This window comes from Vanacampus margaritifer, chromosome 14, assembly GCF_051991255.1.
Source record: "Vanacampus margaritifer isolate UIUO_Vmar chromosome 14, RoL_Vmar_1.0, whole genome shotgun sequence".
In the NCBI taxonomy this organism is placed as follows: domain Eukaryota; kingdom Metazoa; phylum Chordata; class Actinopteri; order Syngnathiformes; family Syngnathidae; genus Vanacampus; species Vanacampus margaritifer.
The window spans coordinates 12,797,118-12,810,643 of NC_135445.1; the positions used below are offsets into that span (position 1 = coordinate 12,797,118).

At 38.2% G+C, this 13,526-nt stretch overlaps 1 protein-coding gene across 1 annotated transcript in view; it reads left to right on the forward strand.

Annotated features, from left to right (window-relative positions):
- Nucleotides 1-5,381: 5,381 nt before the first annotated feature.
- The window catches only part of cabp1b (calcium binding protein 1b), a 28,634-nt gene continuing 20,489 nt past the window's right edge, over nt 5,382-13,526 (forward strand). Inside the window, exons 1-2 of the mRNA XM_077585963.1 lie at nt 5,382-5,572; nt 6,536-7,137. Of these exons, the coding sequence (XP_077442089.1) occupies nt 6,661-7,137 (477 nt within the window). The 5' untranslated portion in view covers nt 5,382-5,572; nt 6,536-6,660. The remainder of the gene's footprint in view (nt 5,573-6,535; nt 7,138-13,526) is intronic.

Below are 13,526 nucleotides of genomic sequence, written 5' to 3' on the forward strand. Positions count from 1 at the left end.
GCCTTGTCTTCCAGCTGTAGCCGGCATAAATATTTGATATTTGCTTATTAATCTTTCAGCATAGCAAACTGTGCCAGGACATGCGGTTCGACCAGGCACCACAATAACAATATCTCCGGGTCATCCATGACATTTAAATATTCTGCTGATGATGCCAAATATGAGGGTTTTGTTATATTTTACGGGGTTTAAAAAAAAAAAAAAAAGGCAAGTCCATCAGCAACATGTGATATACAGGAGGTGAATGTGTGCCAAATAAAAGGAGCCTTGCAGGAAGTCGATAACTGCATTAAGAGCCATCCTAGCATGAGGCTTCTAATCCGCCTTGCAAATTGGGTTGGTGGTTTATGTTACTAAAAAAAAATAAAAAAATGTTTACTCTAGTTGATTACCACGCCATAAATGTACTTATTTATTGTTAATCCTCTGCGTGTGCCCATGTGTGTGCGCACCTTTAAATGGGCCACACAGCTCCCTGAGGCTTGTGAGTACCTCATCTGCAGCAGGTCGACAATAAAATAACAAATCTGCAGAGAGAAAATGTGCCACTTTTTTTTTGGGGGGGGGGGGGGGAGAAGTGAGCGCAAAACCATTTTTTGTCAGAAATGAGTAGAGAAAAGGCAAAGCTTTCAGATGACGACCGCACTAATGTGAGGTTTGGTTCCAATTCTGACATCTAGGAGGCAGCTCATTATCACACTCAAACTTGTTTTTAAGCTATCTGCGTATTAGTTATTGGTCATCTCTTGCGAATCATTGATTCATTTAACGGCTGTTTGGACTTGGACCACTATTGCACTAAACGTTTAGTGGCAGGCATTTGGCGCCTGACAAAACTTTAAATCAATCTACACACTGTCCAAAATGGAGTTAGCCCACTCTAGTTCTCAGTGGCTTTTATTTTTTTTTTTAAACATGCTAGGTACCACATAGTGTCTCTGCTAACCGTTAGTAGGGGTGTGCCAAAAAATTGATTCTTATAAGAATCTCGATTCTCATTTAGTACGATTCAGAATAGATTTTAAATGTCCCAAAATTGATTTTATTCAAATTATTTTATACTGTCTTTGTCTGTGTGTGCTTTTATGTGGAGCGCTGTTCATGTTTTACCCAGTTTGGCCACTGAGGGGCAGTGTAGTTCCACGCAGTCTAATACACTGTTAAGTTGTAGCCACTTTAGAGAGTAGAAGGAAAAAGTCACAATCAAGTTATTCCAATAAAAATAAAAATAAATCAGCGTGGAGACGTTATTTTGAGCGATAAAAGTGCCACGAGTAGCGTGCTAATTAGCATTAGCGTGTCCGACTGGAGTAGGTCATTACAATTCCCTGTACATCTATAGATTGAAGCAAAAATCATTGTCAATCGAAAATCGATTCTGAATCAAATCCCAGGCCCAAAAATCGGAATCGAAAAGAATTGAATCGGGAGACATTCAAAGATTCCCACCCCTAACCGTTAGACTTTGTGGCAGGTACTAAAAAAAGTATTAAATTATTTGAAAACGAAAGATACGCCGTATCTGCAACCAAATCTGCACTAAATTTGAATCTGTTTTGTTTTTGCCCTTGTCTCTGCCCTCCACAAATTGTCATGAAAATTGGATAAGTGGCGTTTTGCACACCAAGAGATCCAAATTCTGTATGTAGAACGATACAAATGAAATCAATAAAGTATCAACTATGCAAGAATATTTTCCGAATGTGGCCCGTCTAAGTGTGCTGATACGGATGGTAAAGTAGCAGATGAGTTAAAGTAGGCGAAGGCTTGAGCGACGCAGTGGAGCTCGTCGTGCTTTGCCCGCAGCACAGGAGACACAGATGTCAGAACACACACGTTCCCCGGGGAGCGGAGGGCAAAATGTGCTCATTTCACACTTTTTCGCTATCAAGCTCAAGTCTTAATTGGCAACGCACATACATGAACATACACCCACTCTGCTTTATGTCTTTTTTTTTTGCCCCGCATGGACATCTGCTGCGGGACTTCAGTGACCCCTCGGTGTAAACATGTCTCTGTTGGCATTCTCATGCGATTCTCCTCGCCGAATGCGCTCTTTGTAAGTAATGCAAAGTCACGCTTGCACTTCACATCACCGGGAGTGAACATTATTAATGTTAACGTTATGCAAACGTGCCATACGACAACTTTTTTTTTTTTTTTTTTATCTCAGGGGCAAAGAATACACTTTCTGCATCAGTAGACATTTTTGACTGGCAAATGCGTTCGTGCTCATTTAAATACATTCAAACATATGATTAAACATGTTTGTGAATACGTTTTAATGTATTTGCAAGTACGTCTGAATCTATTTGTAGGCTAAATGCTAAAAATGAGCATTTTTCTCTTAATGCACATGATGCGCGAGTTTGCAAAAAATGCTATTTTTCGCCTACTTTGTACAAATACGTTTTTACTCGAGCTGTCAAACGATTAAATTTTTTTAGAATTTTGATTAATCACGATTTTTTTCCCCGCCAAATTTGAAGAGCACCAGGTTATATGTTAATTCTTTTGACATTTAATGTTATGAGGACGTCTTCAACATTTTTTGATCCACTGCACACGCTCCCTCCTCTTTCTAATCAGTTAATTACTTCCATAATTTAAAATGGGAAAAAAATTACCCCGATATTTTGACATGAACAAATATTCTAAATGTGATACGCAAACATTCATTAAATGTTTTACTTAAATGCATGAAATTATGTTTATTGCTCAAACAACCTGTGCTACTTTAAACGTAGCCATCCGCGGTCACGCTAAAGGCTAATCTATGGTCAAAATTAATAGTGGGATTAATCTGCATTAATTCATGATTAATGTGATATTTTTTGTGATTAATTATTCAATAAACGCTTCAACTTTGACAGCACTATTTTTTTTATGTAATTAAATAAGAAAACATTGTTTATTAGTATTTTTCATGATTTATTCATATGTCTGCAGTGCATGATTTCCCACTTGCGCATGCTCACGCCCTGTGGCATTATGGGAAAAAAAATTTTTTTTGCTAGTTTTTAGCAATTCGCCTTCAAGTACATTCAAACCTACTTGCAAATACATTTAAACATATTTTGAAAATATGTTTGAACATATTTACAAGTAGGCCTTCTTTTGAATGTATTTGAATATGTTGTAGGCTATTACCAGTCAAATATTTGTTATAATTTATTCCACATTGGCAGTTGCCCAGATTATGGCCTGGGGGCCCTTTGTGGTCCTCCATTCATTTTTCAGCTGTCCGCGACATGACCAAAAAAATTATAATAAAATTGGGGCTGAGGCAGAATGTGACCTGAGAGTGTCCAAAAAAAAAAAGGTGCCACTACTACTAAAAAAATATTTATATATATTTTTTTATGTTTCTAAATAATCAAAGATACAAATAAACTTATTAACGACTAAAATAACTTAATTTCTCTTCAAACCACTGATGTATAAATATTATATTTTAGAAGAAGAAATAGTTTCTTCCACTTTCTGCTCTGTGTCTAGATCTGTTTTATGAAGATATCACATTAATGACCCTCAAGTAACTTTTTTTTTCAGAATGGTCATCTTACTACAGTTTGCTTTTGTTTTGATTCTGATTGTGGAGATTGGATTCGGCTGCTGTTCAGTGCAGGGACGGGTCTAGTCTAGTGGGCTAAAGGGCTGTCGGCCACCCTAAGGTCTTAAAAATTCCTGAACTATCAGAAGGCTGTTGTGCATTTATTAAATGAACTAGAAAATACAAGATATGATTGCTTACTTGATTCATTTAGTCTGCTTAATAAATTAAAGAAGATCAGCATTGTGTGTATGATTATGGAATATTTTGTGATCCTGAAGGTGTGGACTCGAGTCACACATTTGACGACTTCAGACTCGACTTGACAAAATGTTAAAAGACTTGCAACTCGACTTGGACTTGAGCCCTTTGACTTGAAAAGACTTGCTTCTTTCACTAACGTTTTTTTTATTGAAATTACTTATTTCCTACCACCATTATCACAATGCCACCCCAAAAGTATATTAAATAGCTAACTTAGGACGCGAAGAAACCGCAAGTTAATCACGCCGTCGTTGTATTATACGATACAAGTCTCCGGCGTTCGAGGCTAGTAGCTAGCTAGCTGTTAGCGTTAGCATCAGGTGCCTGGCTGGCAATAGTAGTTTGACAGCTGTTGCTTGGCTCGTTTGCTCTTCTTATTGTTTTCAATACAGTGGTACCTCGGAGTTTGAACATAATTCGTTCCTGTGAAGTGTTCAAAGTCCGAATTGTTCAACCTCCGAAACATTTTTTTCTCATAGAAAATAATGTAAATAAAACAAATCCGTTCCCAAGCTCCAAAAACAGAAAATTACTATTTTAATTTATATTTATGTTTTTTGCATGTACACCAAGTACAGTATTTACTCAATAAAAAAAATACCTCACTTTTTGTTGTTGTGGTGTGTTGGCATCAGTGGATAAAAAATGCTACATTACGTTAATGGTGTATTTTACATTGGGCATATTGTTAGACTACTATGGGGTCCTTGCGTGCACTCTTAACGTCAGGCACGTTGTTGAACAGTTTAGGGCAGAGGTGGGCAATCTCGGTCCTCGAGGGCCGGAGTCCTGCAGGTTTTGTAGGTTTCTCACTTCCAACACAAGCTGATTCCAATCAACAGGATCGTTATCAGGCTTATGCAGAGCTTGCTGATGAGCTGATCATATATCAGCTGTGTTGGAGAAGGGCAACACGCAAAACCTGCAGGACTGCGGCCCTCGATGCCCACCTCTGGCTTAGGGGGTGGTCCTCGTGCCACTATTTACAGAAGTAGTCTGTCACGGTAGTTACAATGGCGCGATAATCTACTTCCTAATTCCACTATGGTTCGTAGCACTGTATGTTTTTCTTTGCTGCCACTGGCACTGCTGTCTTTCTTTGGGCCCACGTTGAAGAAAATTGTCGTGGTTAGGGTTAGGGTTCCACTGTATTGTGGACCGATGCTACTTTGTAATCCACTCGCCATGTTTAAACAAAGGGAATGTGCCTTAAATTGCACTTAGATGTATTTTTCATTATTAAAAAAAAACTAAATAGAACTTTGCCTTCATTTAAAATTATTTTATAAAACACTAGCTTTAAAAAACAAAAACATTCAAAATGTCCAATATGGCCATTTGGATTTTAGGAATACAACTTCAAGTGCAATGTAACGTAAGGCAGGTTACCTTGTTATTTTATACATGGATCATGTATAAGATAATGATGTATCTTGCCTTATATTGCACTTAAAGTTGTGTTCCTAAATCCTAACAGCCATATTAGACATTTTGAATTTATATATATATATATATTTATTTTTATGTAATGGGGCAAAAGCATTTTATAAAATAAATAAAGACAAATTCTATTGATCTGATTTCATTTTATTTATCCGATCCGATCTGTGACTTTTGTGATCCGTTGCACTTGTAGTTGTTTAGGTACAAAAATTACGAGGTGGTCAACAAACAATGGAATGTCCAAGATGAAATCACCGACGGAGAGGCAACAACTTCAAACTTCGTTCAACATCTGAAGTTGCACAAAGAACGGTAAGTAAGCTAATGTCCGTTGTTTATCGGCTAATTATCGTTGCTAGCTGCGTAGTAAATGAGACCGTAAACTCACTGCTAACACATCGCAAACACGGCAATCTGTTGCACCACTGAGTCCCTCCCTCCTACTTTGATGGTCACCCGAAATAATATAATCTACAATGTTGTCAAAATGACTCGAAAGGACTTGCAACTCAAAGTGTTGGACTTGAGAATCGCTTTAGACTTGTCGGTCTTAACTCGGGACACGACTCGGGATTCGTGATTAGCAAAACAATGACCTATTGACCTATACTCCCACCTCTGATTTGTTCATGTGTGATTCCATTATCGACACTACACTTTTACACTTAGCTTTGCTAATAACATTAGGGGGGAAATGTACTTAAAACATGGATTATGATTATTATTAGGTATGTTAAAAAAAAATGCGATCAGCAGTGATGACTGATGAGTCAATTTTTTTTCTTTTCTTTTAGGCTATGATTATGGGATATATTATGTAAAAGCACATCATTAAAAGCTGCATTTTTTGCAGCAATGTAGGCTACTTGCATAGTGAAAACAAAAATAAAATTAAAAAAAGGAGCATGTAAATACAAGACTTAATTTTTGATACTATGGAAATTGATGTCTAAAAAATAGTGCGATTGCAGGCATTCTTTTATGCAGCCGGTGTCCCTAATGTTGTGGCCGTTCGGTGTGTCATATTACATGAGTGGAAAGTGTTGCAATCATACACTTTATTATCCACAGAGCAGGATTAGAAGACTGATAGCATCCTCCCACTGCATAAGAGCCGCAGTGGGCTTCTTCTTTTCATTCTTGTGGCAAATTACGCGCGTGATAATCCGCGGTGACGTGCGTCTCTTTGGCCAACTCGCATCGTGGACTGCGTGTGCGCGCATTCAAACTTGGAGCAAGTGTGGGGGAACAGTTCCCTTGCAAATGTCCCGGCAGGTGGCAGCTGCCTCCGACCTCCATCCAAATCATCACCGCCACCCTCGTGGACGCGGATCCAGCAGCCGGCTGATGTACCCCTCGCACCTGCAGCTTCATCCGCGAGAAGTGCGAAGGGACGGACCATGAGCTCCTCTTTGCCGAAAAGCGAATCCGCAACGTCCTTGCTGAGGTCCACGGGGCTCCAGCGCAGATCCACGCAGTCCGACCACGGCCCACACGGCGGCCGCGGCGGGCACCGGAAAGGAGGAACCGACGCCGGCCGGATGGAGGAGGCGAGCGCGAGGAGACCCCTGTGCCGGCCCGGACACGCGGAGAAAGGCGCGGAGGACGTCAAGCGCAAGACACGCGCCAAATCCGGCAGGTCCAAGCAGTCCGGACGGGACGCCAAGGAGGAGCGGGACGACGCCGACTTCTTCTTCGAGACCGGCAGGAGGGCGGTGAGCGGCTCAGCCTCCAGCCTGAGCTCGGACGCCGCGGCCGCCGTTAGCGCCCCGGCGGCTCCGAGTCGGCCAGCCGCCGGCCGGAAGTCCAAGAGGCTCAGCACCGTTTCGGACTATGACGCAAGCCTGCACCCCATCGTCAAGTCTGTCTTTGGACATGTAAGCTTGGACTCATAACAAACATGCAACACTACATTTTAAAACACCATTTTTTTAAGATCTTAATTAAAACATAAATACGAAAAAAAATTGGGCAACCCGGTGCTCTGGCGTCACCTCAAAAAGATCTGGGCTCAATTCCGTATACTGTACTCCAGCTTTTTCCACATTCCAAAAGCATGCACGTTAACTTGATTAAGGACTAGATTTGAATAGTACAGTGCACTAGTGGTTAGTATGTCTGCCTCACATTCGAGATATTCTCAGTTTGAATATCAGGTAGCTGAATGAGTTGAACTAAATACTTTAAAATGGTTGTGCCTGTGACTGTCTGGCAAACGGTCCAGGATGTCGCATAGTCGGATGAATGGATGATTTTGGGGGGAGGCATGAGCATATTGATTAGCGATGAATGCATTTGCCTCACAATTGATAATTTAACGTAGGCCCGCCATCGAGCAACATGGCTGAACATGAGAGGACAATCGGGGGGGTAGGGGGGGGGGGTAATCGGTTTACAATTCCTTTCCCACTACCAAGTTATTGAACATCGCACATCTACCGACGCCCTTAAATAGAAATACTGCGACCCTGTAAACTGTGTTGTATTATTATTTTTTTTTATTATTATTGTACCACAAAAACATGGCAGGATTGTCAAGGAAGAATCCGATTGCTAAGAGAGAAAAGGAGTGACAAAGGCAAGAAAAGTTCGGATATTTCAAGACACATCCTCTCATTTGCTCACTGCATCTGTGCGGTTCAGTGACGGAGACTCTCCATGCTTTGCTTTCTAGCCACAGCTAAACATGAAATTGTCATTTTAGTTGATTAACATTGCAATTCACAATACATGAATACTTAATATACTGCATTGGTATGGCAGTTAGCCGCTTATGAAAACTATTTGCAAACCCTGAACACCACGCGATAGTTCCGCGTTGATCGGCGTGCAGTGAGTTTTCGCACCAAACTGTAGACCTTCATGGGTAGCCTACCCACCGCCATGCGTTATTCCCTTTAAAAAAAAATAAAAAAAATTAAAAAATCTTCTTTCAGATCTTTGGTCCCAGGCTCCATGGCTATAAAAAGTTTTTGGGACATCTCATTTTTTTGTAATAGGCTGCCAAATTACAACAATTATGGAAAATGGATGGATTGTGTTTCCGTTAGGTATTCCAGTAAAAATGCCAAAAACCTTTGGTAATCAATTAGAAAAAAAAAAGTGCTGTCTGTTCTCCTCATCCACTTTGAAGTCCTCCCAAATGGTCTGGACAGTCAGGTCAGCGAATAATAGAGAGAGGGGGGGTGGACAAAAAAACTGTACAAACGTGCATTGGGAAAAGTGAGGAATTAGCAAGGGAGCAACATTTAAAGAGACATTTCCCAAAACAGCTGGCGAGAGGGCGCACCATCAGATGGACGTTTTCTTAACACTATCTCACAAAAGTCAGCACACCCCAAACATTTCTACAGATATTGAATGAGATCTTGTAGTCACCCTGCAGCACATGTGAATGTATTGTTCCCTCAAAAAAAATAGCTAAACCGACGACAAAAGTGAGCACACCCCTAAGTGAAAAATGTCCAAATTGAGCCCAATTAGTCATTTTCCCTCCCCGGTGTCACGTGACTCAGTGTGACAAGGTCTCAGGTGTGGATAGAGAGCAGGTTTGTTAAATTTGGTATTTCAAGTCTCACACGTTCTCATACTGGTTGATCATGGAAATTCATGGAAAAGAACTCTCTGAAGATACGAACAAAATAACAATGTTCTGTGGTCTGATGAGACCAAGTTACTTATTTTTGGCTTTAGCTCTTCATGGCAGTATTTTTGAGTTATTTTAGAGGCAACTATAAGATTACAAATTTAAAATAGTTTGCGCAGAAGCATATACTTGAATTTGAATGACTGAATTTTACTTATTGCAAGGATTATTTTCTGTCATCATCATAAAGGCTGAATGTAGGTGCATCTTATCCTCTCTGACCCTCAAACACACCCTTGAAATTAAGCCCCACCCCCTCCCTCCCTCCCTACCATGCCCTTGCTGTCTGAGTGCTCTCCAAAATCTACCTATTTTCTTCCAATATGTCGGCCTACACATGGATGATAATAATAATAAAAAAGAAAAGCTGCCGAGGAGACAATTATCTCTCTGCACACTAATGTGTTCCAGAAATAACTCATCTTGTGCTCAATCCAGGCCAGAGCTTCAATCAGTCTCAGAGGTTAGTGCAGAGACGTTCTCGTCACACTCGCTGCTCCAAATCTCACTTTTATGACGTTTTTGATCCGCTCCCGAAAGAAAAAGATTGCAGTGATAAAAAACGCAAGGCTGTCTATACTCGCCGGATGCTTCGATATATATATATATATATATATATATATATATATATATATATATATATATATATATATATATATATATATATATATATATATATATATATATATATATATATATATATATATATTAGGGGTGTGAATTGCCTGGTACCTGGCGATTCAATTCGTATCACGATTCATAGGTCAGGATTCGATTCGATACCAATTAATCCCGATGTGAATCTATAAAGTGATTATTGTGATTATTTTTTTAAACTCAAATTTAGAAAATACTAATCAGTAAACTGGTGCATGTACACTGTAAGATTTGTATGAAAATGTATTTATCTGAAAATTCAGGCTTATAACTGAGCCACTGCATTTAACAAACAGGTTGCAGTCTGTTTCCTGTTTGAACAGCACTGAAATAAAATATTAAGGCTTTATGTTCCATTAATATAACATTCTTCCATGCTTAATGTGTGAATTCTAACCCTAACTAAGACATTTTGTTGAATATTCCCATAAAAAATGTATGTTTAAAAATCCATTCGGCCGCATATCGAATCGATTCGAGAATTGCGCGTTATAATATCCCGATATGTTATCGAATAAATTTTTTCCAACACCCCTAATATATATATATATATAATGGGTACAGGCTACCACTTGGGTCAATTTAATGTTAACTCAATAACCCAGGAATTGAGTTAGCAGTTAGCTATATGCAGTTGTGTGGATACAAAATGGCTGCCTCATCCTGGCACTTCAGCTCACAGATCCCTCTGGTGTATTGCGGCATATAACGTAAGGCTCTCTTTCAGTGACAGTCGCACTGAAGACAGTTTGAGTTGGAAAGCCAGACCATTTGTAAGAGAACTCTTAAGACACTAAGAGGCATTTGTATTAAGACATTAAATATGACAAAATCCAACATAGCCAAAAATGGAATTGGCCTGTTTAGAAAACATTTTGCAAATCATAACATTTCAACGGGTTGGCATTAAAAGTCTGAAAAATATTACTTTTTTTTTTTCCTCCTTCAAGCAATTATTACTGTTTGTGTGACGACAACAACTATCAATAATTCAAATACCAGTAGTCTTTATCAATTAAGTTAATTGATTTTTAAACCCAAATTCAGGATTCAAATTTAGTTTCTTTTTTACTGTTACCTTTTGTGACATATAATCTATTAAACAAATACCTCTCTGACAATTTCAATCAGCACTGAGCGTTGTCACTATTTAAATTAAGGCAGAATTTTAGATACCGCTTTCTACTTGGTAGTGCAGGTGTACCTAACAGAATATCCGATAAGCAGAACTTTCACACTTATGAGCTTACATCACCAATGTCCATCTCATTGTCATTTACTGTATATACTGGTCTTTATATGGGCTGACCTCAAATGTTAATTGCCAAGCAACGAGAGCGAAAACGATAACTTACACACACATAGACGTCCAGAGCTAAGAGTGGACATGACAGGGCGATTCAGCACAACAAAGTTTCTTTTCATCAAATAATTTCTTACGTAAGAGGAAGATCTGCATACATATACGAGGCCAACAGAGCAGCCAGTGGAGGAGGCTAAAAATAGAGCATCAAGACCTGAATTTGAAAGACTGGAGGCGGCGCACAGTTTTTTGTTTGTGTTCTCTGCACTGAAAAGGGAAAAAAGGAAGCCTTCATTCAAATACTTACAAAGTCACAATTTGAAACTCACACATGAATACATGTTTCCATAATTATTTTATTATTATCATACATCATAAAGATCCCCCCCCCCAAAAAAAAATTCTTTATTGTTTTGAATGGGAAAAAAATGGGCTTGAATACTGTTCCCCTCTCAATTCGATGGCTAGGTTAGGATAACAACACTACTACTACTAATGGTAATGGCAATGATGATTTTACTGTTAACGATAATAGTAATGGGAATAACAATAACATAAATTGTACGCTCCTAATGGCATCATTTGTAAAAGACACAAAATAAGATTTAAAAAATAACAGTACCACTAGTAAGGACACATATTGAAGTGAAACCATGACAAAAATCAAATGAATGAATTAGCAATTCTGAATTCAATAATAAAATTAATTACAATTCAATTAATAATGAAAATGAATCGTATATTATTTAGTAACAACCACAATGCAATGTAAAACATAAAATTACCAATGACACTAATAATCCAAATGTCTGTGTAACCATGACAGTAAATTAATGAATGCTGGGGGTAAACCAAATATAAATATGTATAAAAAAAAAAGAAGTAATAAAGTAAAATTTAAATATAATCAGTAATGACAACAATATGTATTTTGTGGAAAACGACAGTAAATTTACAAAGGCATAAATTTAAATAATTTACGTAATATACAAATACACCGTATGATAAAATACAAATATAAAATCAAATTCAATTCTAAAAATAAAATAAATACATTCAATGATGACAATAATAATATACATTTGGATGAAACCTGACATGAAATCTATAAATGCAAAAGAACAAGTTCAGTTAGTAATAATAATAATAATAAATAATATTTGTTTACATGGTAGGAAATGTAACCACAGAAAAGACCGTGAATGAGTAGCGACTGAAAGGTGTTCTTCGTGTTAACCAGCAGAGGGCGTAAGATGCATTTGAACTCGTAGTGTTTGTGTGCCACGTTACCTCCAGGCATGAATCCACTGTACGCGAGAAGACAAATGATGCAAGAACAAAAACAAAAAAAAGACACAAATGTTTGACTTTGTGGAGTTTGGATGTGAACAACATCAACACTCACTCGCTTGCTCTGTCGTGACAACGCTGACTGGATGAGAGGGGGGGACATTAGCTCCTCACTTGCTTGCAGTGTTGCTGTCACTCAGGCTGATTCACCCTGTCACCTGCTGCCCTTTTTTATGTTTCCTTCTTTCTTTCTTTTGGCACAAATGTGTCTCCTATCTTCCATATTTACTTATCCTCGGTCACTCTGACCTTGACGATTCCTTACAGTGGCTCCCCATAAGTGATTCTCAAAATGTGCTTTGAGTACCACTAGTGGTAAGTTGGCTCCCCCTAGTGGTGTACGAGAGAATCACGGAATTGAATACTACTAATATTTACATTTAGAACATGAAAAAGAAACAAATATAATACAATTTGTAGACATACAGCCTGATTCAACTTTTTTTTTTTTAAATATATATATTTTTTTACTTTTCAAGTACAGGTTGAATATAAATAACTTTGAAGTACAATACATTAGCATTTAATCTTTAAAAAGTGTCTGTTTTTAAACATTTTGTCTCTCTCTTTTTTTTAACTTTTATTTTGAATACATTTAATTGAATCATTAAGTACAGTTATTTTCTCTATTTAAACAGAGGTTTGATGTCCAAACTGTGCATGTTGTAATGGTTTACAATCATAAATGATGATGTTTAGACACTCAAAAAACAGTTGATTAAAAAATAACCCAAATTGGGTCAAATTAGGATCAATCCCACTTTTGAGGTTATTTATTTAACCTGAAATTTGGGTCAAGTTAGTAACCCGCAAAACAACTTTTTGGGGGTTGTCTTGTCGGTTGTTCATTTGGCCCAACTTTATGGGTTATATGAATAACCCCAAAAATTGCACGAGTCCCATTTTGACCCAATTTGGGTTACTTTTTAGAGTACATATTTAATTATTAATTATAATTAATTGCATGTCCATATTGTATTAGCTCAATAGCAAAGTCACCTTTGACCCAACAGCAAACAAGGTCATATTAACCCATTTTGGGCTATACGATCCCAACCCAACACAAAGGGTCACATCTATAACCCAACTCAGCCAGTCCACAATAACCACTAGCTGGGTCGGTCTAATTTTAGGAATGCGTTGGGTTACCTAAATAACCCATTCTGGGTTATTTTTTACCCAGTAGTTTTAATGGTGTACAGGTACTTTTTCTAAATAAGGCATCTGCCCTGTTTTGATGTATTGTATTGCTGATTTTATGGCGGTGCTTGGAGAGTCAATATGTTTTTGAGCCAGTATTTTGAAGTGCT